The sequence below is a fragment of the Eumetopias jubatus genome, unplaced genomic scaffold (genome assembly GCF_037043125.1).
Source record: "Eumetopias jubatus isolate StellerSeaLion01/CBP00866 unplaced genomic scaffold, mEumJub1_p1.0 scaffold_8, whole genome shotgun sequence".
Taxonomy (NCBI): domain Eukaryota; kingdom Metazoa; phylum Chordata; class Mammalia; order Carnivora; family Otariidae; genus Eumetopias; species Eumetopias jubatus.
The window spans coordinates 22,448,985-22,474,774 of NW_028274814.1; the positions used below are offsets into that span (position 1 = coordinate 22,448,985).

Sequence of the window (25,790 nt, forward strand, 5' to 3'; positions counted from 1 at the left end):
GGGGGCACACTCAGTTAAGCATCCAACTCTTGGTTTCGGCTCAGGTCATGATCTCAGGGTTGTGAGATCGAGCCCTGCGTCCAGCTCTGTGCTCAGTCAGCCTGAGATGCTCCCGTTTTGCCCCCCCACCCCCAACTCACTGGCACGCGTGCTCTCTCTCTCTCTCTCTAAATATATGAATACGTCTTTAAAGGATCCGACCCACATCCTTCTTAGGAAGATGAAGCAAGATGAAGCATGAGTGTCGTTGGTTAACCCTGTGCCAGGGACATTATGGGCTCCTGCTGTGGACATACTGCTCACTTGGATCCAGACCCAAGTTGTTCGTCTCGGCTGAGGGTTTCTGTGTGCCACCCACACCATCCCCCAGCACTTCAGGGGCCTGGAGGAGCCCAGAGGGCAGCGCCAGACACACAACCTGGACACGATGCTAGTAGACGGGGGCTTCCGCATACCCAGCACAGGATTCATATATCAGCTCCCTCCCTGTTTCTCTGGGAACGATCCCGATCCCTGCAGTGTACCAGAATCTGAATTGTTCAGATAAATGAGCTCTTTGTTCCTGCTTCCTCCAAGCACTGTTTCATTCACTTTTTAAAGCATTGATACTTTTTTTTTTTTTTTAAGAAAGAAAGAGTGCACGAGTGCATGAGCGGGGGAGTGGGTGAGGTGAGGGGCAGAGGGAGAAAGAGAATCCCAAGCAGGCTCCATGCTTAGCACAGAGCCCAATGTGGGGCTTGATCTCACGACCCTGAGATCATGACCTGAGCCGAAACCAAGTTGGTCGCTTAACCCGACTGAGCCCAGGCGCCCCAAATTAATACTTTTATCAAAGTAATATGTGATGCAGTTTAAAGTCAGATGGTTCAGGGCGCCTGGGTGCCTCGGTTGGTTAAGCGACTGCCTTCGGCTCAGGTCATGATCCTGGAGTCCGGGGATCGAGTCCCGCATCGGGCTCCCTGTTTGGTGGGGAGTCTGCTTGTCCCTCTGACCCTCCCCCCCCATGGGCTCTCCCTCTCTCTCTCTCTCTCATTCTCTCTCTCTCAAATAAATAAATAAAATTAAAAAAATAAAGTCAGATGGTTCTAAGAGCTTATTATGAAAAAAAGCCTACCACCAAGTCCCACCACCCTCAACAATTTTAGCTGTTTTCTTCTGGGTTTTGCCTCTCTATATCCAAATAGGTTGGCACAAGGAATTATTCCTTGGTTATATCCATTTTAGATTTATTGAATTCCAACTGAGATGGGTGAAGATTAAAGTCTCCAATACAACCACCCACACTTTCCCGTTTCCCATTTTCCCAAAATGGTGGTAAGCCCAATTCTGGGTAAAAGCCGCAGCTGACAGCATTACATTAGTATGACTAATCCAAGCAGCATCCTCTGGTTGTGATTCCCATTTTAGACAACCCCTCGTTTTACCTAAAGGTAACAATTGCCTTGCTGTTACTTGTTTAGTTTCTACGGGCCCATCATTTTTTTCCCAAGACCTCCTACAGACTTCCAAATGAATGCCCACGTTAATTTCCAAATGCATCGGGTAATTCATCCGTTCCTCTCTTCGGTTTGGTTTTTATTTTTGCCTCCTTTGTAGTTTGTTCTGGGACCTCCCTGTAGCCACCCTCCATCTCTCACCCCAGTCTGGACCTGGCCTCGTCTGCAGCCCTCAGCCCCGGACCCCCTCCCCCATCCCATCAGTCCCTCACCCAGCTCTGGAGGGTGTCCTCTCTCCTGGATCCCGAGTCTCCCTGTGTTTTGTTTTATGCCATCGTTTCACTGGAGAGCATCCTCCAATAAATCCAGGGAAAGTGCATATGGGAAGTACAGTTTGGGTCCTTGCATATCTGAAAAAGTCTTTCTGCTACCTTTGTATCTGATCGATAGTTTGAGTAGACATGGAAATACCGAATGAAGACATCTCTCAGAATATCCAAGGTGTTGCTTCAGAGTTTGCTCCGGAGGAGTTTGCTGTGCTGTACATTGTATGTGGGCCCTCTCCCCCTCTCCTGCCCCTACCCATGGTATCTTTTAGGATTTCCTCTTCATTCCTCTTCATCTGAGATTTTAGGGCGGTATGCCTTGAAATGGGTCTTTGTAAATCCGCTAGGCTGTGTATTTAATGGGAACTTTAGGCTGGATATTGGTATTCTTCAGCTCTGGGAGATTTTTCTGTACTATTAGTTTGATGATGTCTCCTCTGTTTTCTCCGGGCTCTCCCTGTGGAACTCCTGTTAATGAGATGCTGGGCACAGCCTCTTGCTTTGATACCTTGTATCTCCTATTTTCCATCTCCGTCTTTTTATTCTACTTCCTGGAAGATTTCATCAATATGATGTTTAATCTCTATTGGCTTTTTAACCTTTGCATTACATGTGTACATTGTATTGTCTCTTATCCTGTTACTGCCTTTAAATTTAACATTCTCTTATTGTTTCAATATTAATTATGCACGTTCTGTGTCCTTTCTGTTTCCTTTCAGTTCTTCCCCACCCCCACCCCCACCCCCCACCCCACCCCCGCCTATGTATTTCCTGGTTTAGTCTCTGCCTTTCGTATAGGAGACTTGCCTCAATCATCTGTCGGTCTCGGTCTCTCCATCCATGTGGAAGAGTGAGGCGCCTGGGAGCCAGTGGTCTCCTGGTGGGTATCCCTGGGGGCCGATCCACTGGCAAGCTGGTTCTTTCAGTAGGAAGCCCAGATGGCAGTGTTTGGGTGTCCTTTGTCGTGGCTCTTCATTCTCTCCAGAGGAGAATCTTCCCACTTCCTGTCTGGGCCCGTCCTCCCCTTCCAGGCTAGGGGAGGGAACCCCTCCCCTTGGGGTATAGCCTCCCTTTCTAATCCTGGTGCTTTTGATGGGGGCCTCCTTCCAGCTTCCTGTTCATCTTCCCCAGAGACCAAACCTCTGACCTTTTCAACAGTAGAGAAGTGAGGAAATATGTTCCATTGTGTTTTGTTCTGTTTGTCATTTTCCCCAGACTAGGAGCACCACCTTCCTGGCTTCCACTCTTTCTTCACCAGGAGGCAGAACCCATGACCCAGTGGGTTTCTCCCTCATATCCCCTTGCTTTATACTTTACACTCCCGTGTTTTGTGCAAAAAGAGCAGGAAGATATAGTCATGATCAAACCAAGTTGCTGAGGATTAGAATGTGGTCACGAGAGAACAGGGTTCTAAGCGTGAACTTTAAGTGGAGCAGGATGAGGTACAGAATGGGGGTCCCTGACACCTCACACAGCTGCATGCTCAACAGCATTTCTGATGTGGTTTTTGTTTTTTTTTTTAAGATTTTATTTATTTATTTGACAGAGAGAGCGAAAGAGAGGGAGAGAGCATGAGCCAGGGGGAGGGGCAGAGGGAGAGGGAGAAACAGACTCCTCCTTGAGCAGGGAGCCTGATGCGGGGCTCAGTCCAGGAACCCTGAGATCATGACCTGAGCCGAAGGCAGATGCTTAACCAACTGAGCCACCCAGGCGCCCCTCTGATGTGTTTTAACTCACCGAGGAAAGAACATTAATGACCAGGGGATGGATAGAACTCATTTAGAAATGTACGTCTTGTTCCGTGGGAGACTCCCATGGGAAGTCTACCCTTGATGTTGTGTGTTCCCTGGAAAATCACACAAGAAAGCAGAGCACGCTTGCCAAGGCTTCTGTCTAGAAGTGGATTCCCATGCCAAACTGAAGAAGCCCATAGGCCAGCCCCACAGGAGGCAGTGGGCTTGTCCCACCCGATGGGAGTAATTGGGTGGATGTGGATTCTGATCTCAGCTCTTGCCCCACCTTTGGGCTACTGGACTGAATCCTGCCCTCTCTCCACTGATAAAGGGAAATTGCTGTCAAAAATTAGTCACCACAGTGATTTTCAGAAGTCTTGCACACCACAAGTGCTAGGTCATAAAATGTTAAAATTTAACAATTTTAAATTTTAAATTTAAAAATTTTTAAGAAGAAGGAATTCCAAAGATGATAAGGGATTGACCATCCACTCTTAAATATATATATGTCACACTTAAATGCTTGATCTCAACGCTTATCCTGTCCAACAATGATATCCAAAGAAACAGAACACATGATCACCGTCGAAAGGTGGACTGTAGTGTCCCTCTTTGGGTTGGAGGGAAAGTTGGCATGAGTGTTCTTCGGAGTGAATTTTTATGATCACCTTCCATGACCTATCACTGAACTAGGCATATAGACAATGCTTAGGAAATTGTTGTTAATAGATTGCTTTCCAGTCCCAGGGAGCAAGGATTTGTGTATTTCCTATGAAATTAGCAAGTCTGGTGCCTGCGCGTGTACCCACTGAGAGCAGATCATGTCAGAAAAGAAAAAGCTTAAAATTCCTGCTTTATGTGGGCTGGGGGTCTTGCCCCACCTTCTTTTCTGAGATGTCCACATTGGTCTGGGAGCTTCCCATGTTGCTGAAATTTTAAATAAGCATCCTTGGGCCACATTTGCCATGTAGGGCTAAACACCATCCATCGCTCTTGTTGAAGTTGCAGTAAGTGGTCTTTATCCGAGATCTTCAGAGAGCTTTGCTAATGAGCAAATTGTATCATCCCATCTAAAGAGAGAGACAAAGCCCGCAAATCAGGCCCCACAGGACAAAGGACCCAACATAAATCTTCGTCTCAGACCCTCAGATTCCTAGTCCTTATGGCGTAGTTTGATTGTTACAGGGTTAGCGTGTGTGCTCATGTGACACGGGGCGGGGGGGGGGGGGACAGAGAGGGACTTTTGTTTTCAATTCTAGAAATAAATTCACTTGGGCTCATCATCTTGGTGGTGCCTGTGACCTCTACCAGAGAGACTCCCCGGGGTCACGGCACGGGCTGTAAACAGGAGACAGCAGGAGGAACCGCTGTGCCACAAAGTGAGAGCATGGTGGCCCAGCCTGAGTGGCCTGTACCCCAGTGGCTCATCAGCCAAACATGAAGTAACTTGACTGATGAAAAACTGGCAAAAGGGCTAAGGAAGACGGTTGTGCAAGACCATGTCGGTCCTGTCCCGCACTGCAACCCTGGTTTGCTCGAGGCATCTTCATGCTGCCATTATGGGTTGTGCAATGACCTGGGGTACCTATACGGGCGCAGGGAGGCCAACTCTGGGCATCAGGGCCACTTGGATGATACACTCACACTCGTAGACACAACGCTGTCCTCCTCTTTAAAAAAAATATGTCTTCCCAACGATTCCTGTAAATGCTCAACAGTGCTCAAGAACAGAGGCAACACTGGGGAGGTCAGATTACAAACCCCCGTGTGCCTAAATAAATACTACAACCAGGATATTTGTAGTGTGTCTTCGGGTTTCCAGATCACCCCTCCGTGTCCTCACCAAACTCAGTAAAATAATTGGAAAAGAAATCATGTATCCCCCTTCTCCTGATGAGGAAAATGAAACTCGAGGAGATCCGGTGATGCATTCAATGTCCCAGAGCTGTTGGGGGATGGGAACTAGAACCTGGAACTTTCCAGCGAGGGTAGAAATGATCTTAAGGAGGATGGCGAGAACCTGTAATCTTTCGGCATTTTGTGGTAAGAAGAGGGGTGGTAGCGGTTGGCGAGGGTTGACTGAGAAAACCCTTGGGCTGGCTCTGCAAATGGTTCGGGATGGACTTGGTAGAGATCATCCTCACTGAAATCTTGTCAACCTATCGTATGGTGGTTAATCACGTTTTCTGTTACAATTATCTTATACATCTTATGTGGAAAATTGGAATTTCTGTCGTTCAAATCCGACGACGGAGGAATGCTCTTCATTAAGATCCCTGAGCTGTGTGAAGACCACCACCAAGCCCCTCAGAGCGAGGGGATCGTGAAGGGGACCTCCAGCGCTCAGTACTTTTGGAGAGAGTCCGTAACACCTGCCGCTCGCAGGTCTCCTGGGGCCATTTATTTGGAACTTTTGGAGCCCCACAGATGGAAATCTTTCTGAGGATACTGTTCACGGTTACACTGCTGATAAATGACCTCAGGCCTCTTCCCTCAGCTAGTGAATCATCTGGGATCAAGCAATGCTGAGTGGGAGGAAGTGGGGCCATCCTCCCCAACCCCACTCTGAGCGTCCAAGCGCACACCTGCAGATAGCCACGTTTTGTCTTTCCGTGGCATTTTTCAAAAGATCAAAGAAAGCCAAACACGTTACTCAGTAGTAAGTAAAACTCTGGATGCCCAGAGTACACCCCGAATGGCCGTAATAACCGGAAAGCATCACATTCCCTTCTACCAGCACCTTCCTTGTGCCCGTGCATCTAAGGTAAAGTTCTTACGTGCCCATCAGACCACCCTGGATCCCTAGGCAAGATTGGAGCTCAGCACACGCCCCGAAGATATGCCTCTCCAGTGGCTCTGAAAGCCTCAGGGGCACAGAGGAGGGTTGTACCCCGGCCTCTGGGTCAGGCCAGCTGGGCAGCACCTACAGCTCTTCCTTGACGGGTCTTTTCCCACTCCCCCTGTCCCATGCTGTCCTCAGCTAGGGAAAACCCAGCGCCAACTTGGCATGCCCTCTTTGTCGTCTCGTGCAGCTTATTGTCTCTGCTGGGGCAGAGACTCGTGAAAGATACCACCTCTGGGTATTACCAGAGAAGTCATGTGAAAATAAGGCAGAGTTGTCTTTTGGATGGTTAGGTGGCAACATCGTGTGTGACTGGAGGGGAGGGATAGATGGAAACATCTGTCCACCCCTCCACTCGGGAAACTCAACTTGTAGGGTTTTACTTTTTATCTTAAGATTTTACTTATTTGTCAGAGAGAGAGAGCAAGCATAAGCAGAGGGAGAAGCAGGCTCCCTGCCCAGCGAGGAGGCCGATGCAGGGCTCTGGTCCTGGGATCATGACGTGAGCCAAAGGCAGACGCTTAACCATCTGAGCCACCCAGGCGCCCCCAGCTTGTAGGTTTTGAGGCACAAGAGGAAACGTGTGGTGTGGGCAGAAAGTCTCAAACGCTGTTGCATCGCAGTGGATTTTAAAGATTAAACCCCCCCGGGAGGGCCAGGTGTCAAAGGAGGGGGGGAGCACATTGTGAGCAGGAGACGTTGGGGAAGGGGGTAGAGGCTGCACGGTAGGAACGAATGTTCTTCACGGTTGGGAATGTGTCCTCCCACATTCCTGCATTGGTTCTTCCACACACCATTTAGGTGTCTGGGCTGACTCCTCTGAGGACAGACAACAAGACGATTCTTGAGCTCAGTCAGTATTAACTAGAGATGGGAAGAAGGAATGAAGCAGCTCTTTTCCATCGGGTTGTGCAAGCGTGCACGCTATCTGAGCCACTTCAGTCTTTAATTCCTTTTCCCTCTTCCTGGACACATTTTGACTCGCCCTGTTTTTTTAATATCTTCCCTGGGAGACGGTCAAGGTCAGAGAAGGTGAAAACTCACCCCAGTTGAAGGGTGAAGGTGCCCAGTTACCCTGAGGACGGGTGTGGTGAGGAAGAACTTGGGTAAATCGGGGCAGGCCTTGAATCATGCATTTTTGGTAGCTTTGACTCGGAATAATGGCACATTCCAGTTCACGTTCACCACCAGGTTCATTTCTGACAGACTCTCCTGGAACTGTATAACAGGCTGCATGAAATAAAATGAAATTTTCAAAGACCTTCCTCTGCCTTTGCTAATCTGCCGCCCCTCCCTGGTACTTTTTCATTTAGCAGATGAGTCAAATAATGAACTAAAAGCTATGTTCACACTTAAAAGGGTTGTTCCTGATGGCTGGTTTTGAGTTGCATGCTACTTACAAGCCTCTCCTCGAAGGTTAACGATTAGCCCACCATCGACCATTAGCTGCACTATGGGTGTAAATGTTTGACAGGAGAGCACACATCCCCATACGGGGCCGTGCACGTGAGCGCTCAGCATGTCCTTGGTGGGAATGGGAAGGAACGGCGTGTGAGTAGAAATGGGCCATTGTGGAAACCCTGGACAGTGTTCCTGTTAAGTCACTTGTACACGGTTAAATGATTTACATTCTGATGGGATCTGGTAATCCCCGAAGGGCAATTGCACGCATTCCTCTGTCTCCCAACCCTAACGGTCTATATCAATTACGGTGCCCGTAAAGCTCTCCGCTGGTTACGCATAAAGAATTATTGTGCCCGATTCCTCCGTCTGCTCCCTCCTTGGTTCTCCTAGCCCACGCTTCTAAGGTGGTTCGGTAGCAAATATGATTATCCATCTTTGTAGTTACTGAGCCTGAAAGAGCCCAAATGAGATCCCTCCCTCAAAAGATACAGGCTTGCTTGAGTGTGTTGTTTTGAATTCCATGATCCAGTTGTGGACCACAAAAAGAAATTAATCAGAAGAGCCATGAGTTTGGTTTATAATGTGAGGGAAAAGTAACTCTACTTTTAGCTAACTTTGATGATACAGTTCTGAGAACGTGTTGACTGAGACCAAGTCCTTATTTTTTTTACTAGAAATATAATTGACGTATAACATTATAGTGGTTTCAGGTGTACAACATAATGATCCAATATTTGTGTACCTTGTGAAATGACTCCCGTAGTAGGTCTGGTTAGTATCCAGCACCGCACATACACATTTTTTTTCTTGCAATGAGAACTTTCAAGATCTACCTCTCTTTGCAGCCTTCAAATATACAGTATAATAACAACTATAGTTACTGTGCTGTATATTACATCCTCGGGACTTACTTATTTTATTTAACCCTTTGGCCCCCTTTACCACTTCCCCCACTGCCACCCCCCAGCCTCTGGCAACCACCAACCTGTTCTCTGTATCTATGAATTTGAATTTTCTTTCTTTCTTTTGGATTGCACATGTAAGTGATATCATATAATACTTGTCTTTCTCTGTCTGGCTTATTTCACTTAGCATAATGCCTTCAAGCTCCATCCATGGTGTTCCAATGGCAAGATTTCATCCTTTTTTATGACTGAGTAATATCCCATAGTGTGTCTTTCCCACATTTTCTTGATCCATTCCATCAGTTGATGGACACTTAGGTTATTTCCATGTTTAAATAATGCTGCAGTGAACGGCGGGGGGGGCGGGGATGAAGATTTTTTTTTCGAGTTGGTGTTTTCATTTCCTTTGGACAAGTACCCAGAAGTGGACTTGCTGGGTCATAGGCTATTTCTATTTTTAATTTTTTGAGGAACATCCATTCTGTTTTCTGTAGAGGCTGCCCCACTTTACACCCCCACCAAGAGTGCACAAGGGTTCCTTTTTCTCCACGTGCTCGCCAACACATGCAATTTCTTGTCTTTTTGATACTAGCCATTCTAACAAGTGTCAGGTGATAACCCCTGAATCCTTACTGACTTAGGCGAATGCATGCACTCCGGGAGGTCACCTGCTAGACAAGAGGTTGCAGGATTGTTTCCAGCCTCCTCTTAAGGCCTTAAAGCTTTGGGAGAGTCCTTTGACATTTCTGGATTTCTGATCTCAATAAAAGCAGAGGGCTGGGCTGGCTGGTGTCGGCAAAGCCTGGCTTAGCTCTACGTGCTGTGGTTCCGTCATCTGCTGTAGCATCTAGTGATATGAGAGAGAGAAAAAGGAAAAATGGACATTTCTACTGAAGTTTCAAAACAGAAGTACAACATTAGTTCGTTTGTTTATTATTTTTCTGTGCTGATGGACTCCAGAGTTCCCTCTGTTTGTTTTTTTTAAGATTTTATTTATTTGACAGAGAGAGAGAGCACAAGAAGGGGGAGCAGCAGAAGGAAAGGGGGAGGGAGAAGCAGGCTCCCCGCTGAGCAGGGAGTCCCACTCTGGGCTCGATCCCAGGACCCTGGGATCATGACCCGAGCGGAAGGCAGACACTTAATCAACTGAGCCACCCAGGAGCCCCAGAGTTCCCTCTGTTTTTAAGATCTAAACTATATACGGCAGTACAGTGCCATGCACTTAAAATCTGTGAAGAGGGAAGATCTCGTGTTAAGTGTTTTGTACCATGTGGTAAACACACACACACATAAAGGGGCACGAAGACACTTTTGGAGGTGATGGATGTTTATTACCTTCAGTGTGGTGATGGTGTCACAGATTTTGCACACGGCCTAACTCCTCAAATTGTGCATATGAAACATGCAGGGTTTTTGTGTTTCAATTACACCTTAAATAGGTGTTTAGAAAACAGTTATGAACTATATACATATTGAAATATATATGTATTAGATTTTTTTCAAAAACCACGGAGAGGTTTATGTCCTTTTAAGACCATATCCATAGATCATGATTAAATATTTTTTTTAAAAAGATTTTATTTATTTGACAGAGAGACACACAGCAAGAGAGGGGGAGTCAGGGGGAGTGGGAGAGGGAGAAGCCGGCTTCCCGCGGAGCAGGGAGCCCGACGCGGGGCCCGATCCCAGGACCCTGGGGTCATGACCTGAGCTGAAGGCAGACGCTTAACGACTGAGCCACCCAGGTGCCCCATGATTAAATATTTAGGGAAAGAAGGAATAGGAAAGAAGCATTTTTAAACTTAGACTCTGTGGGGCACCTGAGTGGCTCAGTCAGATCCCAGGGTCCTGGGATGGAGGCCTGCATCAGGCTCCCTGCTCAGCGGGGACCCTCTCCCTCTGCCTGCCGCTCCCCCTGCTTGTGCTCTCTCTCTCTCTCTGACAAATAAATAAATTAAGTCTTTAAAAAGATAAAAAATAAATAAACTTAGATTCTGTGGCAGTGCTGGTCTAAAGAACTTTCTGCAATGACAGAAGTGCCCTGTATCTGCTCCGACCCCGTGGTAGCCAACAGCAACATCCACCTGTTGAGTGCTTGAAAGCAATGAGGCCACTGTGATGAGAAACTGTATTTTTAATTTCATTTCCTTTTAATTTGAAGAGCTACAATCCTGTTATGACTTTTTTTTTTCTTCAATAAAGCCTTACTCCTGGTTCTAGGGTAGAGTTTACAAAGAAAACACAGTTGGATATCAAGTAACCTTACTCCATTGATGAACCAGATTAACAAATTTGTAAAACACTCAGGACTGGCCCACCACCTAATTTCTCAAGATTTAAAAGATAAGGCCTTTGAGGTGACTGAGAAGGCCCAGGACCACTGGGTCCCTTCTGGCTAAAAGCCGTGAATGGGATGTCAGGGAGCATTTGGGGTCAAGTCACTCAGACCACAGATATTCTGAGTGTTTGAGATTCTGTGGGATCGCTCAGAAAAGGAAGACAGGGCCTTTTTTAAAGGAGGTGTTGTAAAGAAATCAGTAAAAGTACCAAACTTACCTTCCTTGTTGATTTTTCCTTTCAGGAGCTGATCGACGTTGACAGTGAAGTGGTATTTGAATTGGCCTCCTATATTTTACAGGTAGGTTGTTCTGCCCTCATCTGTGCATCCCAGAGCCAGACCCAGAAGAGACAGGAATAAGATTTAGCATCCACAGCTAGCTGCCATATCTTCTCCCTACTCGTCATCTTATTTATTTATAGCACTAACGGGAAAGAGCTACGCCGTAGCAGTAAATAGGAGATTCTGGTATTCCCAAGTTTCATGACGGTGTCTGTCTGCAAAGGAAAACTGTCTCTATATCATTTGAGTCTGGGGGAAACTGAGATCATTCAGTGACTCCATTTTCTTCAGGTTTGGTGCCCTCCCCACTCTGGAGAAAGCCAAGTCAATAGCAGAATTAATTGCCAAGAGAGTCACTTCACACCCCATGGAAAGGCAAGGAGAGACCGTTAGCTTATGCGTAAAAGAGTTATTAATGAAAATTAGCAACAGTGACAACATTAGTCACACTGGCAAGATGAATTGAAAGAAGGTCATTAATTTATTCCTTCCACAAAGCTTTATTGAACGACTACTATATTCAAGGCATGGTGCTAGATTCATTAAAGGTTCCATGGTTCCTCTGTAGTATAATCGGGGAGGAGCCCTCAGTAAAAGACAACACAATTAACTCGAGACAGAGACAGCTCTACCCAGACACACCTTCCGATTCCGAATTTTTAAACTAGAAAAAGGTAAACCAGGGTCTAAGAAGGTGAAACGTGCGTTTTGTCATTATGAATCGCTTTCTTTGTATATAACTTTCTAAAGTGTAATTTAGTGTCTTAGATTCAGGTGGCAAATGCCTGGTCCTTTCCTTGTCGGCTTCCTGTAGCAGATAGGACAACAGAAGTAGTAAGCTGAGCTTCCTCAGTAGAGAAGCTGTCGTGACCAGGGAATGTGTTTGAAAGTCTGGCACACTGAACTGGAACGTTTCACTGACGTTGACTTTTTTTCTTCTACAGGAGGCAAAGGGAGATTTTTCTAGGTGAGTTTACAAAAGGTTGGGGGGTTTTTTTGGTTTTGTTATTTTGGGGGGGTCATGTGCTCTGTTACATCCCTATTAAAAGAAATTATTCTTTGGATCCTTTGTAGGAGGACAGTGCTTTCATATTATATATTAATGATGAGATCCAACTACCTCAGGCAGAGGAAATGTAATAATGGCAAGGAGGATCTTCTGTACTAAATGAAAAGCCTAGAGGTGACTAAAAGCTGAGAGTCGCACCCAGCGTCACCCATGGCCGTTGTCTAGAGGGTTGTCAGGTTGCCCAAGTGTGTCCATGGAGTCGGGAATCACCACTCTGGTGTGACTAGGGCTTCAGATAACCCTGTGATGTGGATATCTCTTTTTCTCCCTCTCTCATTTTTAGTCCCCTGACCCTCCAGAGGACGAATGCTATCCCATAGGGAGATTTCCTTCATAAAAGTATTACAGTCCTCCGCTTCTACTTTTCTTCCTTCTCCAGATAGTACATTGGAGAGAATGTCAACGCTTAACCCTGTAGAAGTGCCAGCTCCAGTCTTGCTGTTCATTCCCTGAGGCGTCGCCTGCCACCCCACGTGGTTGCATTGCCTCTCAGCTTCTCATGATCATTCCTGGAGCCTGTACAGAGTAGGGAGGGGTAGCCACCCACCAACAGGACTGTCTGCTCAAAGACAGACGTGACTCCTGGTATTCTGTGTTACTGAACTCCCTGAGAGATGTCTGGGATAGCCTGTGTGTTAGAATCAGGGTCTAAAGGTCCAAGAAAACAGAGTGTCAGGGCATAGCATTCTGGCTTATCAATAGGAAAGTAGCAAAATTGGCATTAAAAAGAAAAACAAATCCTGCCTCTACTCCTTGAAGGAACTTGTGTGTGTTCTCATGCTTTGGTGGATTTGATCTGTAACGTAAATATCTTGGGTTTCGCAGGCCCTACAATCTCTGTTGTCATTACTCAGCTCTCCCTTTGCAAATGTAAAAGCAGCCATAGACAGTAGGTAAATAAATGAACGTAGCAGTGTTCCAATAAAACTTTATTTATAAACTTGGAAATCTGAATTCTGTATACATTTTCTTGTATCATGAAATACTATTCTTTTGATTTTTTTTTTCCCCTAACCATTTAAAGAATGTAAAAGCCATTCTTAGCTCGTGGGACATATAAAAACAGGCAGAGGGCTGGATCTAGCTGGTGAGTTGCAGTGTGCTTACCCCGGATTCTAAAATTAGTCCCTTCAGTTCAGTTTGAATATTTGCATAAGGAGACCTCCAAGCCCCTTTTATTTAGACTTCCCAAGTTCTTGCTATAAAGCAGAGATAGTCATTTTTTTTTTTTAAACTAAGGCTGTTTTACAGCCTGAACTGGAGACCTTAAGCATTGTAGGTGGCCAATGACCATTGACCACATTTGTTGAATGAAACATTTTCTATATCCTGCAGATATCCTGTTTTTTATAGTTGTTACTTTTTTATGCCCTTCATTTAGCATTGGAATTTGGGGGGGTTTGATAAGTGCAGGGTCATTATACTTACAAAGGTTTCTGGTCTCATGAAAAATCGTTTTAACAACCACAGGTCCAGTGGATTCTCTGAAGGTACTTTTCTCCCCTTGGCATTCACGAGCTCTGAACTCTGCTGTAAATATTATTTATTTTCGAGAGTCCCCTGACAGGATGGAATGTGAACTGGGACCAGCGGAGTCTGGCCCCCCAGCTCATGGGAACGTGTGGCCACAGGGATTGCCAAGGAGGAGGATGTGTAGGCCTGGCCTCCCGGTAATTCATGGCCCCCTAATGAGCTTGTGGAATGCCAGCTTGTGGGCCTCAGAGAAACAAAGCATCCTGCTTTAGCTTCATTTGTCAAAGCGCTGCCTCTCGGGTTTGTTTGTCCCCAGCTGTCTGGCGAGAGAACTAGCCTCCAGGGGAGGGAGAGGTCAGACACCTTAGCGCAAAGGTCAGTTTATCTGCCAGCCTAGCACTCCCATCATGGAAGGTGGAGGTGATCCATTATGTGGGGTGCCCTGATAAACACCCGGTGTCTGCACCAGGCCCAGTGTTTGGAGGCTCCCAGGGTCTGGAGTTTGGGAAGAAGAAAAGTAATTCTAAATTCCTTGTTTGGGCCTCTTCCCACCTATGCCCAGGGAAAGCCCCAGAACATTGACGTTGAGCATATTTGGTTTGGTGGCTGAACATTAGGCATGTTAGATGTCCCATTCTCATAACTGAGAATTTTAGAGTTATCTTTTGCTCTATTAATAATTAATGCAGGACTGTGCCACCTTAGGTGTATTTAACTGGAAGGCTTCGATTTGTATACATACCCTATAAATATAATTCGTCTTCCTGAACAGTGTCAATAAAATGAGATGTCGGTTTAGAACACAGAGACCACAGAAGGCTTTTAATTTTTTTAAGATTTATTTATTCATTAATTCATTTGTTTGTTTTAGTTTGTTTATTTGACAGAGAGAGAGCAAGAGCACAAGCAGGGGGAACAGCAGAGAGGGGGAGAAGCAGGCTTCCCGCAGAGCAGGGAGCCCGACACAGGGCTCGATCCCAGGACCCTGGGATCACAACCCGAGCCAAAGGCAGACGCCTAACGGCTGAGCCACCCAGGCACCCCAAGATTGATTTATTTATTTTAGAGAGAGAGAAAGAGAGTGTGAGCAGAGGGTGAAGGGGAGAGAGAGAATCCCAAGCAGACACCCCACTGAGTGTGGAGCCCCACGCGGGACTTGATCCCTGGACCCTGAGATCATGACCTGAGCCGAAATCAAGAGTCAGACGCTTACCTGACTGAGCCACTTGGGTGCCCCTGCAGAGGGCTTTTGAATTAGGCATGGTCCAGGGCTTAAGTCTAGGATATTCTAGACTCTAGAGGCTTAAAGAACCTTTTTTAACTAATAGTCACACACGAAAGACAAAGTAACACTTTCATAACCAGAGGGTCCTGAATCTAACTTCCTAGAAGGCTGTTTTGCACCTGGGGGTGCTATTATTCTATATATTTATGTGTCGGTGAATATATACGAATTACATTTAAGGGGAATGAATATTAAACATTTACAAATTATAGGAGCAGTTTCCTTGAAATATAAGAAGAAAGGGGTTATTTTTACAAAAAGGAGAAGTCAAAAGTGCTGACATACTTTAATAGAAGGAGAACTGTGTACGGACAGCCCAGAATCAAAATCCTCACAGGCTGTCTGTTTCTTCTTTTGGACTCATTTTGCCCAGCAGACCCCTGAAGCCTTATTCTTACATAACTCCCTTTTCTTTCCAGTGAGTGGAAATGCTCACCGTCCTGTCTTCCTGGGCTTGGCCCTGAAATGTTGGGTTGAGCATTGCTGAAAGAAAATGACTGGGGTCTAGATAGACACGAAGCATTGTCCCTGGTAGGAAGAAATCTGTGTCATACATGTTCATATTCTAACATAATGTGGACAGATTTGTGAGATAGCATTAAAGGTTTAGGAAGTGGTCTTATCTAAAAATAATATTTTCTCACTTGTATTATTTTCCTTAGCACAGCATGATAATCGTACTTCCCTTCCTGGTGTCTGTGTACAAAAATGAGTGTCCGTCAACAATCCGGAAATCTAGAGTTGGCATTTCTGTTTAAAAACCATTGAATAGCCTAAGAATTGCTAAGCATGGCGGCTCTGTAGGCAGATGTTAGGTTGAGAAGGATGAACGCTGTTTAAAAACAGAAAGTTCTCATTTGATAATCGCTCCTGGACATTGGTCAGCTAACACACACTCCCCGTGATTTATACATACTTTATGCATCACAAATGCTGCAGTGGTTTGAGCGCTGAACACTGACATTTCCTATTTAAAAAATTAAAGAAAAAACCTTGAGTTATTATAGGAAAATAATAATCTCTTCCTTAAAAAGGTCAGTGCCGGAACACCTCATTGAATCAACTGAACAGGACGTCCAGATTGTATAGTTACATTCTAATGTAATTTAACAGAAGACTTCTTGCTACATTGTATGCAAAAACTTGATTTTTTTTTTTCTCTAAGGGGACCTTTACTGAAAAGCCTTGTGGCCAGTCTCTTATCTTGATTTGGGAAATCACCTCACATTTTACTTTCTGTCAGCCCTTTTGATACTTCCAAAAGGGCGCCCTGAGAAAAGGAAAGAAAAATCATCTTAAACATTTTGTCAAATCAGTCCGTTGATTAAAAAATAGCTTATGCTGAACAGCACAACTAAATGCCCAAATCACACTACCTTTGATATAAAGAACCATGCAAACATTAACAGGGACTAGTGAAAAAACATCTGTTATATAGAATTTTTGTTAAGATTTATTGAAACCAGATCAGTAAAAGCTCTGTTACACTGGGCCGTCTGTTGGGACCTGGAAATATCTTTGTTATAGAGGACCAGATGTACTGATGCTAATCATTAAAACAGGATTCTACCAGTATAAGATTTATCAGGACCAGTAAGCAAACAGCACCTGGAAAAGACTGATATTAACATTTAACGTAAAGGTCTGTGGGCCACATTTTGCTTACCTGTTCTGCCGAGCCTGTCATGTGCCTAAGGGGCAGGAGAAGGGAAACCTACATCTGCAGGCTCTCTCTGTTCCAAAATAAACACAGCAACCACAGGAAAAGAAGTGAAACAGTGATCAAGTACTTGGGGTCAGTTTATATGACATCTGTACAAAGTGAAACGCAGGTCCAACTATTAGCTCAGCAGAGTTCAGGAGTAGGGTAAGAAATTTCACCGTGTCCCGTTCAGCAACCTACAGGCTTCTAATTCCATTTCTTAAAATAATAATAATAATATATTAATAATAGAAATAATAATGTTTCCTAAAACAGAGCGTTGCATTACTCAGTCAGTACTAAGGAGTGAGCAGTCCTCCATCATGGGGGAGATTGATTTTTCCCTCCCTTTCAGGAGAGGAGTTGGAGTATTTATATGTGCTGGAAAATTCCCTTTAACTTTCACAGGCTGCATGTTCTCAGGTCTCTGGGGGTACAATTAGAAGCAAAAAAAAAAAAAAAGTAATGACCTTTTAATATTTTATCTTCTGTAAACTGCGGGACCATGTGTTCACTAGTCTGGAAAGACAAAATGAAATTTCTGTGACAAAAAAAGTATACCCTCTTGATTTTTTTGTCCTTTGTTTGAAATCTTTTCTGCCTTTTCAACGAGCATTTCTGAATTAATGTAAATGAAGCTTGGCTCTCTGATGTCTGAAAACTCCAGGTTTGTGGGCCTTTTTGTCAGACCAGAACGAGACCTTTTAGGCAGTCGTGAGTTAAAGGCAGAATTTTAGAAGATCCACAGGAAAAGAAGACAAAGAGCTGGTTTTCTTCGGAAAGACCTTTTTAGTAACATAAACATTAGTAAGTGTAGATTGCTATCTTTACAAAGATGACAATGTTATTTTCTAGCCGGGTGTTGAAAGTTGATTAATCTAAGGCACCAGTCTGTAAATCACAGTTCCGAGTCCACTGATATCATTACTTTGCATTTACATAAATGGTTTTACAACTACTAAAGCAAGCTTGGCTTTAAATCATTATTAGGGCATTTGATCATTTGGCATATGTTTTCCAGCAATTTTTTAATTGGCCTCTTGAAAGAAACAGACTGGTAGTAATCATATAGTGAGCAAACTAGAGTTGCTGAGACTCTTAGATAATTAGTAAGAAATACTCAGACAGTGGTGTTTGGAATAGTCAACATTTGGAATATAACTGATATAACCTCATAGTATCTTTAATACCCCAAATTTGCAAATGTCCCTATTGGAAACTTACTAGAAAATTCATCTGTTAAGCTTGAAACACATCTGTCAGCCCAAAGAAGAGTTTCTGTGGGAAGAATTTAAGTTTATGCAATTCTCCTATATTATTTCACAGAAAGGGAGAGAGACGGAGAGAGAGAGAAAGGGGTGTATGATGTTTTTCCCATGATTTAAGCAAGAAACAGCCGGAATCTTTCACGCCGGCAAGGCCTTTTGAAAGGAAGAGAATCTGTGAAAATTTGAAACAAAATGTTCAAGTGGAAAAGTTATAAATTGTTACAGAAATCTTTGTTTTATGCACAAAAGTCCATTTTACTGAGATTTTCAAGTGTGTAATTCACATTTTCTGAGCATAGAAAAGTATTCAGAGAGGGTATTTTGCAGGATGTTAGTCTTCAAATCCTATGGGAATGGTTTAGATCTAAAGTAAGGAGGAGGGGGCGCCTGGGTGGCTCAGCCGTTAAGCGTCTGCCTTTGGCTCAGGTCATGATCCCAGGGTCCTGGGATCGAGTCCCACATCGGGCTCCCTGCTCCGCGGGAAGCCTGCTTCTCCCTCTCCCACTCCCGCTGCTTGTGTTCCCTCTCTCGCTGTGTCTCTCTCTGTCAGATAAGTAAATACAATCTTTAAAAAAATAAATACATAAAGGAGGAGGTTTTGTATTATGATAACTGTCTCTTTTGTGAAGCCTTTATGTGACGTCAGTATCTTTTTTCCGAGTTTTGTATAGCACAGTGGCTCATGGCTTTAACACGACGTCGGTTTTTCAAAATTAAGATTCCCACTCTAAAGGGTGATGTAGCAAATTCATCAGTTGCTGCTTCTTGTGCTATTTGAGTAAGATTATTGTCTTCAATTGTAGACTTACAAAAAATTTTTAAAAACTGGTTTTGAATGTTACAAGTTTACAACTATGTTAGGAACTCACAAAATGTTTTGCATCACCCTAGGAAGCCAAACTCACTAGTGAAGAAAAAAAAAAATCTTCACTTAGATATATTAGTACTTAGCATCAGAAATAAAGGTACATAATTCATAAATGTTTGTAATTTTGCCCCTCCGTACAGTGTGGGCTGTTTATCCATGATCCATGCCCATGGATCTAGAATCTGGAATCTAGAATCTAGAATCCCATGCTAGAGAAGTCTCGAGGCGGCGGGGGGGGGGGGGGTGCGGGCGGCTTCCGTTTGTCCGCAGATGGTCACACAATTGCCAGGAGAACCTTTACAGACAACATCCCAGCTACCAGCTTTTCGAGCCCTCCCTACGCACCTAAAAAAAGTAGGTGATAGGGAGGAGATCGGCAAGTGTCTTATTTTCTTTGTTATAACGTGGACTTGAACTTGGTTCACAAAGAAGAAGGAGAAAGAAATAGTTCCCTGCATTTTTTTTAAGATTTTATTTATTTATTTATTTGAGAGAGAGGGAGAGCATGAGTAGAGGGAGAGGCAGACTCCCCGCTGAGCATGGAGCGTGATGTGAGGCTCGATCCCAGGACCATGTGATCATGACCTGAGCCAAAGGCAGATGCTTTTTTTTGGTTTGTTTAATTTTATTTTATTATGTTATGTTAATCACCATATATTACATCATTAGTTTTTGATGTAGTATTCCATGATTCATTGTTTGCATATAACACCCAGTGCTCCATTCAATATGTGCCCTCTTTAATACCCATCACCAGGCTAACCCAGCCCCCCAGCCCCCTCCCCTCTAGAACCCTCAGTTTGTTTCTCAGAGTCCATCGTCTCTCATGGTTCGTCTCCCCCTCCGATTCCCCCCCCTTCATTTTTCCCTTCCTACTAGCTTCTCTTTTTTTTTTTTTAACATATAATGTATCATTTGTTTCAGGGGTACAGATCTGTGATTCAACAGTCTTACACAATTCACAGCGCTCACCGTAGCACATACCCTCCCCAATGTCTATCACCCAGCCACCCCATCCCTCCCACCCCCCACCACTCCAGCAACCCTCAGTTTGTTTCCTGAGATTAAGAATTCCTCATATCAGTGAGATCATATGATACATGTCTTTCTCTGATTAACTTAAAAAACAAATAATCCAATCAAGAAATGGGCGGAAGACGTGAACAGACATTTTTCCAAAGAAGACATCCAAATGGCCAACAGACACGTGAAAAAGTGCTCACCATCGCTCGGCATCAGGGAAATCCAAAGGCAGATGCTTAACAGACTGAGCCACCCAGACGCCCCTCCTGCATGGCTTTTGAAGATCAGCAAAGAAGGGGCGCCTGGGTGGCTCAGTCGCTGGGCGTCTGCCTTCAGCTTGGGTCATGATCCCGAGGTCCTGGGTTGGAGCCCGTGTCGGGCTCCCTGCTTGGCAGGAAGCCTGCTTCTCCCTCTCCCACTCTCCCTGCTTGTGTTCCTGCTCTCGCCATCTGCTCTCTCTCTCTCTGTCAAATAAATAAATAAAATCTTTAAAAAAAGAAGCAGCAAAGAAGAAAAAATACACAGCTTCCCTTATTAATCTATCTCAGAGGTTTCTAGATTCATTGTACCATCGAATAAAGTTGTAGAGACGCACAGTGCATGTCTGAAACTTCAGTCCCCGTGATTCCAAATTCAGAAATTTGCAGGTTTTAGACAGTGATTCGGGGTATTCCTGCACACCATGTCAGGGTCTGGGGGGCCTCCGGGAGCCCCGTCTCTGACTATGCCTGTGCCAGAACATGGATATGTGCACCAAGTGGAACAGAGAAAGGTCAAACATTGCCTTGTGTGAAAAGTTTAGGTTTGCCACCAATTGGGTTAAGAAATGTCCGTTTCTTAGAGCTTTTCAGACTTGGGAATTGTGGGTCATAAGGACTCCTTTACTTATGAAGTCCCTCCCCCTGGGGAACTTGAGCTTCATGATGGGAGGCATGGAGACATTAGTGTGACACGAGCATCGTGTTGCCTTTTCTGAATTTCAGGGCAATGCTCCCTAGTTAGTGCTCTTTAGTGTTTTAGTACCATGTGCATCAAAACTCCTGGATGCAGGAAGAATTCTGCCGCACTAAGCACGTTCTCTTTGCCCCAGATTTGTCCCGCAAATTATGGACATCTCATTTAACCCAAGGAGAATCTCCTGAAAAAGTATTTCCTCGTTTTTTTAAAGGAAAACAAACCCAGGTGGATTTTGCTAATTTGCTCTCAAATTTGATTTTTGCTTCCTTGACTTTATGGTGTCGTAGTTAAATTTGTTGTTGCTGTTATTCAGGCAAATTCCCCGTTTGATGTATTCCTAGAAATCTTAGAAAGTTTTTTAGTAGATCACTCAAACTTCCTATGTTTGATGAGCAGTGTAAGTGGTAGAAGAGAGACCCATCATCTCAAAAGGCCCCCTAAACCAAAGACTGGCACAGCATCGGGAGTCCCCTTTTTTGCTGGCAACATTAATAACTACCTAAAAGTTTTTAATAGAATCTGGTTAACAGAGCACCTGGGTGGCTCAGTCATTTAAGCGTCTGCCTTCAGCTTGGGTCATGATGCCAGGGTCCCGGGATCGAGTCCCGCATTGGGCTCCCTGCTCAGCGAGAAGTCTGCTTGTCCCTCTCTCTGCCCCTCCCCCTGCTCGTGCGCTCGCTCTCTCTAGCTCTCTCTCTCTCTTTCAAATAAATAAATCTTTTAAGAAAAAGAATCTGGGCACCTGGGTGGCTCAGTTGGTTAAGCGACTGCCTTCGGCTCAGGTCATGATCCTGGAGTCCCGGGTCCCGCATCGGTCTCCCTGCTCAGCAGGGAGTCTGCTTCTCCCTCTGACCCTCCCCCTTCTCATGTGCTCTCTCTCTCTCTCTCTCTCTCTCTCTCATTCTCACTCTGAAATAAATAAAATCTTTAAAAAAAAAAAAGAAAAAGAATCTGGTTAATGTTTAAAATAAGAAAAACTTTGGTTTTATTCTCAGTTTAGCAAATGACTCTCCAAGAGACCATTTTTCTTTTTCTAAAAATGAAACATGAACTGTTTTCAGGTGTCTTCTAAGTTGGCATTTATCGGGTGCACTGAACTCTGGGGGAGATGTCCAAGTCAGTGGAAGATCCTGAGAGAGGAAGCTGGGAACTTCTAGCATATTCATTAGGTTTTAGCTTCTCACACCTCTGGAGATGGGGTGACCAGGTCTCCCAAAGGGGCAATTGTGTGATACATGGCCACAGAGCGGGGCCAGATCATTCCACAGGGCTGACTACCTCTAAGTTAGTGCAGATGTTTACGGACAGCAGAAAGGCAAATAGAACATTTCTACATAGTTGTCCTTTGGGAAGGATTAAGAGCCATGGATCCCTTCCAGAATGTAATGGATTTGGACGGGCTTCACGCCTTAGTGATTTCTTGTTATATTTGTCTGTGTAACCTTGCCCTGGGGGAGAGCTGGAGAAGCCCCTGCAGTCTCCAGCGAGGAAGTCAAGCCTGTGATTGTCATCGGGGAAACCTGTTTGCCAACAAACTAGTGTTTGGTGGGTAAGACAATCCCTTCCTCCTTGAGCTCCTTCCTTCCCCAAATATACTCTAAATGGGATGAGTGTGAGTAAACCCAAACTCCAGCTTCAGCTTCACTGCTTCTCCCACAGCTTTGGGAGTAAAAGTTCATCCCCAAAGAGTGCTTTTCGATATTTACAGAGACTCAAATCCCTGTTCTCGGTGTGCTTATACTTAAACAGGGGAGAGGTAAGCTCCAGAAATTCATCATTTGGGCTCTCCAGTGTTTGGTGAACTGAATATTTCACACTATGCCTTCATAGCGTGGGAGTAAAAATTTCAAACCCTGCTTGGGAATTGAATTGTCCTGAAACGGGGAGCTTCGCTGTTTGAAAACCTCCAGGGACTAACCATTACCTACTGGATGCATTTGAACTCCCTGAGCCTGGTATTGAAGGTCCTCACAATTCTGTGCCTAATCTGCCTAGCGGTTGGCCTTATTTCCCCTCACCACCACCCCCACACACACTCCAGTCTGTCTTCCTGTCTCAGCGTACCTGCTGCCACGCTCCACTGTGTCCCCCCAAGGAGAAGAGGATGTTCCTAGGAATACAGACCCTGCCCCAAAGCTTGCTCTTCCCCAGGAGCCCAGGGGGCTCTCTTTCCTCTGAGCTGTTGAATTCGTTGAGTCAACATGATCAAACGCTACCCTCACTTACATTCAGTTACCTTTCTTTTCGCATGTCATGCCTGCCCACTAACTTGGGAGCACCTCTTGGGTGAGGACTGTGGCTTATCATTTTTGCATCCCCTGCACTACCTTCCCTACAGCAGGGGCTCCCCAAATACCTTCCTCTTCTTCGTGATTAATTGATAAATCCTTGCCTTACCTCTTAGGTGACAACAGTTGAAATACTTGGATTTATTGATTCAAACAGTAGCAAGTTGAGCCTTCCGGTTGGTTGGTTCAAAGCCAAGGACTCACAAACATCGCCCGCACCGTTTCTCACTCCACTTGGGAAACGCCCTTTCTGCGAGCGGCTGTGTCCCCAGCCAACATCCATGTGTTTGTCACCACATCGATGAACTGAAAGTATTGGCGTGGTTTTGCCCAGTGGCACGGGGTATCCAAAGGGGAGCTGCTGATCCATTGCCGAGGACGGCATTCCCCTCTGGGTGGGATCTCATGGAGGGCGCGTCCTCCGGTGAGCAGCATGGGTGTTGGGGTGTTTGCTGTGCAGATGCCGCAGGGGTTCCCCGTCTGTGACTGTGCTTTTCCTTCCTCCATATCTACTTACCGAAGTCCTAACTCATTGCTCTTCTGATGTTATTGCCCAGCGTCCCAGTGACCAAAATCTGCCTTGCTTTGTGTGAGCAGCACAAAAGTTAGAACTGAGGACCAAGGCAGGCTCCGTGGGGTGAGCCCCTGCCAGCCCCGCAGGGGCCATGAGACGCTTGCTGGACCTCTCAATACCAAAACCACCCCAGGGCCGAGGCCAGGGATTGCCTTTGGAGGTAGAGTGGGTACAAACGGCAAATGCACTGGCCCAGTGGGGCTGCAGGGCTGTTGAGTGTGCGGACTGGAGTGAAGGCTCTGAGGAGCACTGGGTAAAACCCAGAAGAGTTTTAAGTGTCCTTCAAACCTGAGAACATGTGAGTCTGTGGGGAAAAGGATTTCTGGTGCCAGGACCTCCTATGAGTATCAGATAATCCACTTCCCACTCTCAGAGTCATTTCCAGGCCTTGTCAAAAGCAAAAGTTATTTATTTGTCATATTTTGGACAACAGTTTCCAGCATGTGGTCGATCCAAGCCAAGAAAACCAGCATTGGGTGTCAGCAAGGGAAACAGCTCTCAAGGGGAAGCAGTCCCTTCTCGGAGGCCCTTGAGCCCCTGCCAGATCCCTGGGAGCCTCTCTGGTGACCCTTCTTCTCTCAGATTCGTTTGCCACTCGGGGGGGCACTGGGTCTGTGCCCCGCTCCATGTAGCGGCCTCCTGTGAACAGTCTGCTCTGCCCTGTTCTGCACCCCAGGGGAGAGGGCCACTGGGCCCTGCACCCTGTGTGTTCTCTTCCCTCTTTATTAAATTAAAACGGAGCGCCCCTTCCTCCCCCTGCACTTTTCATTCAGAGGGAACAGATGTGGGGTCTCTCAGCCAAGGCTCCTGGGTCGGGTCAGATCCCGGAGTGCGCGGTGGCTTTCTTGGACGGAGGGTGAGCCATTCCTTGGCATTCTCTGTCCTCTCCCTCTCTTCCAGCAATGAGGTGGTGAGGAGTGACTTGAAGAAGTTGCCTGCGCTTCCCACTCAAGCCCTGAAGGAGCACCCTTCCCTGGCCTACTGGTAAGCTGCGCCCCCTCCACACACCCCTCAGGAGCAAGCCTGCCCCGGGGCGCCGGGGGCTCGGGATGGCCGAGGGTCAGGCTGGACCCCAGCCCGACCGACTCCCATCTTGTCTGAGCGGCTTGGGCCTTGGTCAGACCATTTCCCGCATGTATTTAGATGCCATGGTTTGCGTGAGACCTCCCTTTTCTATTTTCTTTAACAAGAGGAAAAAAGAAACCTTCTAAAATTTCACTTTAGATGCTTTGCAAACTCCTTGGAGACCCTTTCATGTGCGGCTCGAGTTTCGTACTGGAATCCTTGTCATTTGATGACAGGATGTGTGAGGTTTTGAGATGTGGAAGGACTACGGGGTTGTTGTTTTTTTTCTTCGCAGAAGAGAGAGATTGATTCTTTGATTTTCCTACAATGTTTCATATCTCCTGATTTGGCTGCCATGTAACATTCCGCCCTAGTTCATCTGTCAGGCCCTGAATTACTGATTCTGAACGAAACGGGCATGTGAAAGTGTCCCGGATTACGGTTCTGGTCACAGTGGAGCGGGGCCTGCGTTCCTGGGTGATGTGCGCAAACTGTGCTGTGTGCGTGGGCCCTGGTTGCTGCCCGCACCCCGACGGGCAGCATGCCGTGTCCCTCATGTCCCTTCTGACTTGCTGTGAGCATTGACTGCTTTTATAAACAACAATAATAAAATAATAAGAATAAATAAATAATAAAACAACAACAATAATAATAAAAATCGCAGAACAGATCAGTCCTGATCAGTTGTTATCATGTGGCTCTCCTAAGCACTTCTTTACTCTGCTTTATGAAACGTACGGATTGCTAACATGTCATCGCCTCTGGACACGTTTGCGGTCAGCACACTCGTGGCTCAGCCATGCAGGTGGCTCTGAGAGACCCCTTTGGCTGGGGGGGGGCATGCTTCGAGGGCATTAGCCGGATGAAACTCCAGTGCAGAAGTCAGTTCGCCTCAAGAGACCACGTGATGGGGCAGTGGGAGCAGAAATGAGAAGCCGAGTCCTGGGGCAGA

The 25,790-nt window shown here is 45.6% G+C and overlaps 1 protein-coding gene across 4 annotated transcripts in view; it reads left to right on the forward strand.

Moving 5' to 3' along the window:
• FRMD4A (FERM domain containing 4A) overlaps positions 1–25,790 on the forward strand; it is a 210,993-nt gene that overhangs the window by 90,688 nt on the left and 94,515 nt on the right. For all 4 annotated transcript variants that reach the window (XM_028114121.2, XM_028114123.2, XM_088025802.1 and 1 more), the window contains exons 6-8: positions 11,228–11,284; positions 12,211–12,233; positions 24,674–24,757. In XM_028114121.2, the coding sequence (XP_027969922.2) occupies positions 11,228–11,284; positions 12,211–12,233; positions 24,674–24,757 (164 nt within the window). The remainder of the gene's footprint in view (positions 1–11,227; positions 11,285–12,210; positions 12,234–24,673; positions 24,758–25,790) is intronic.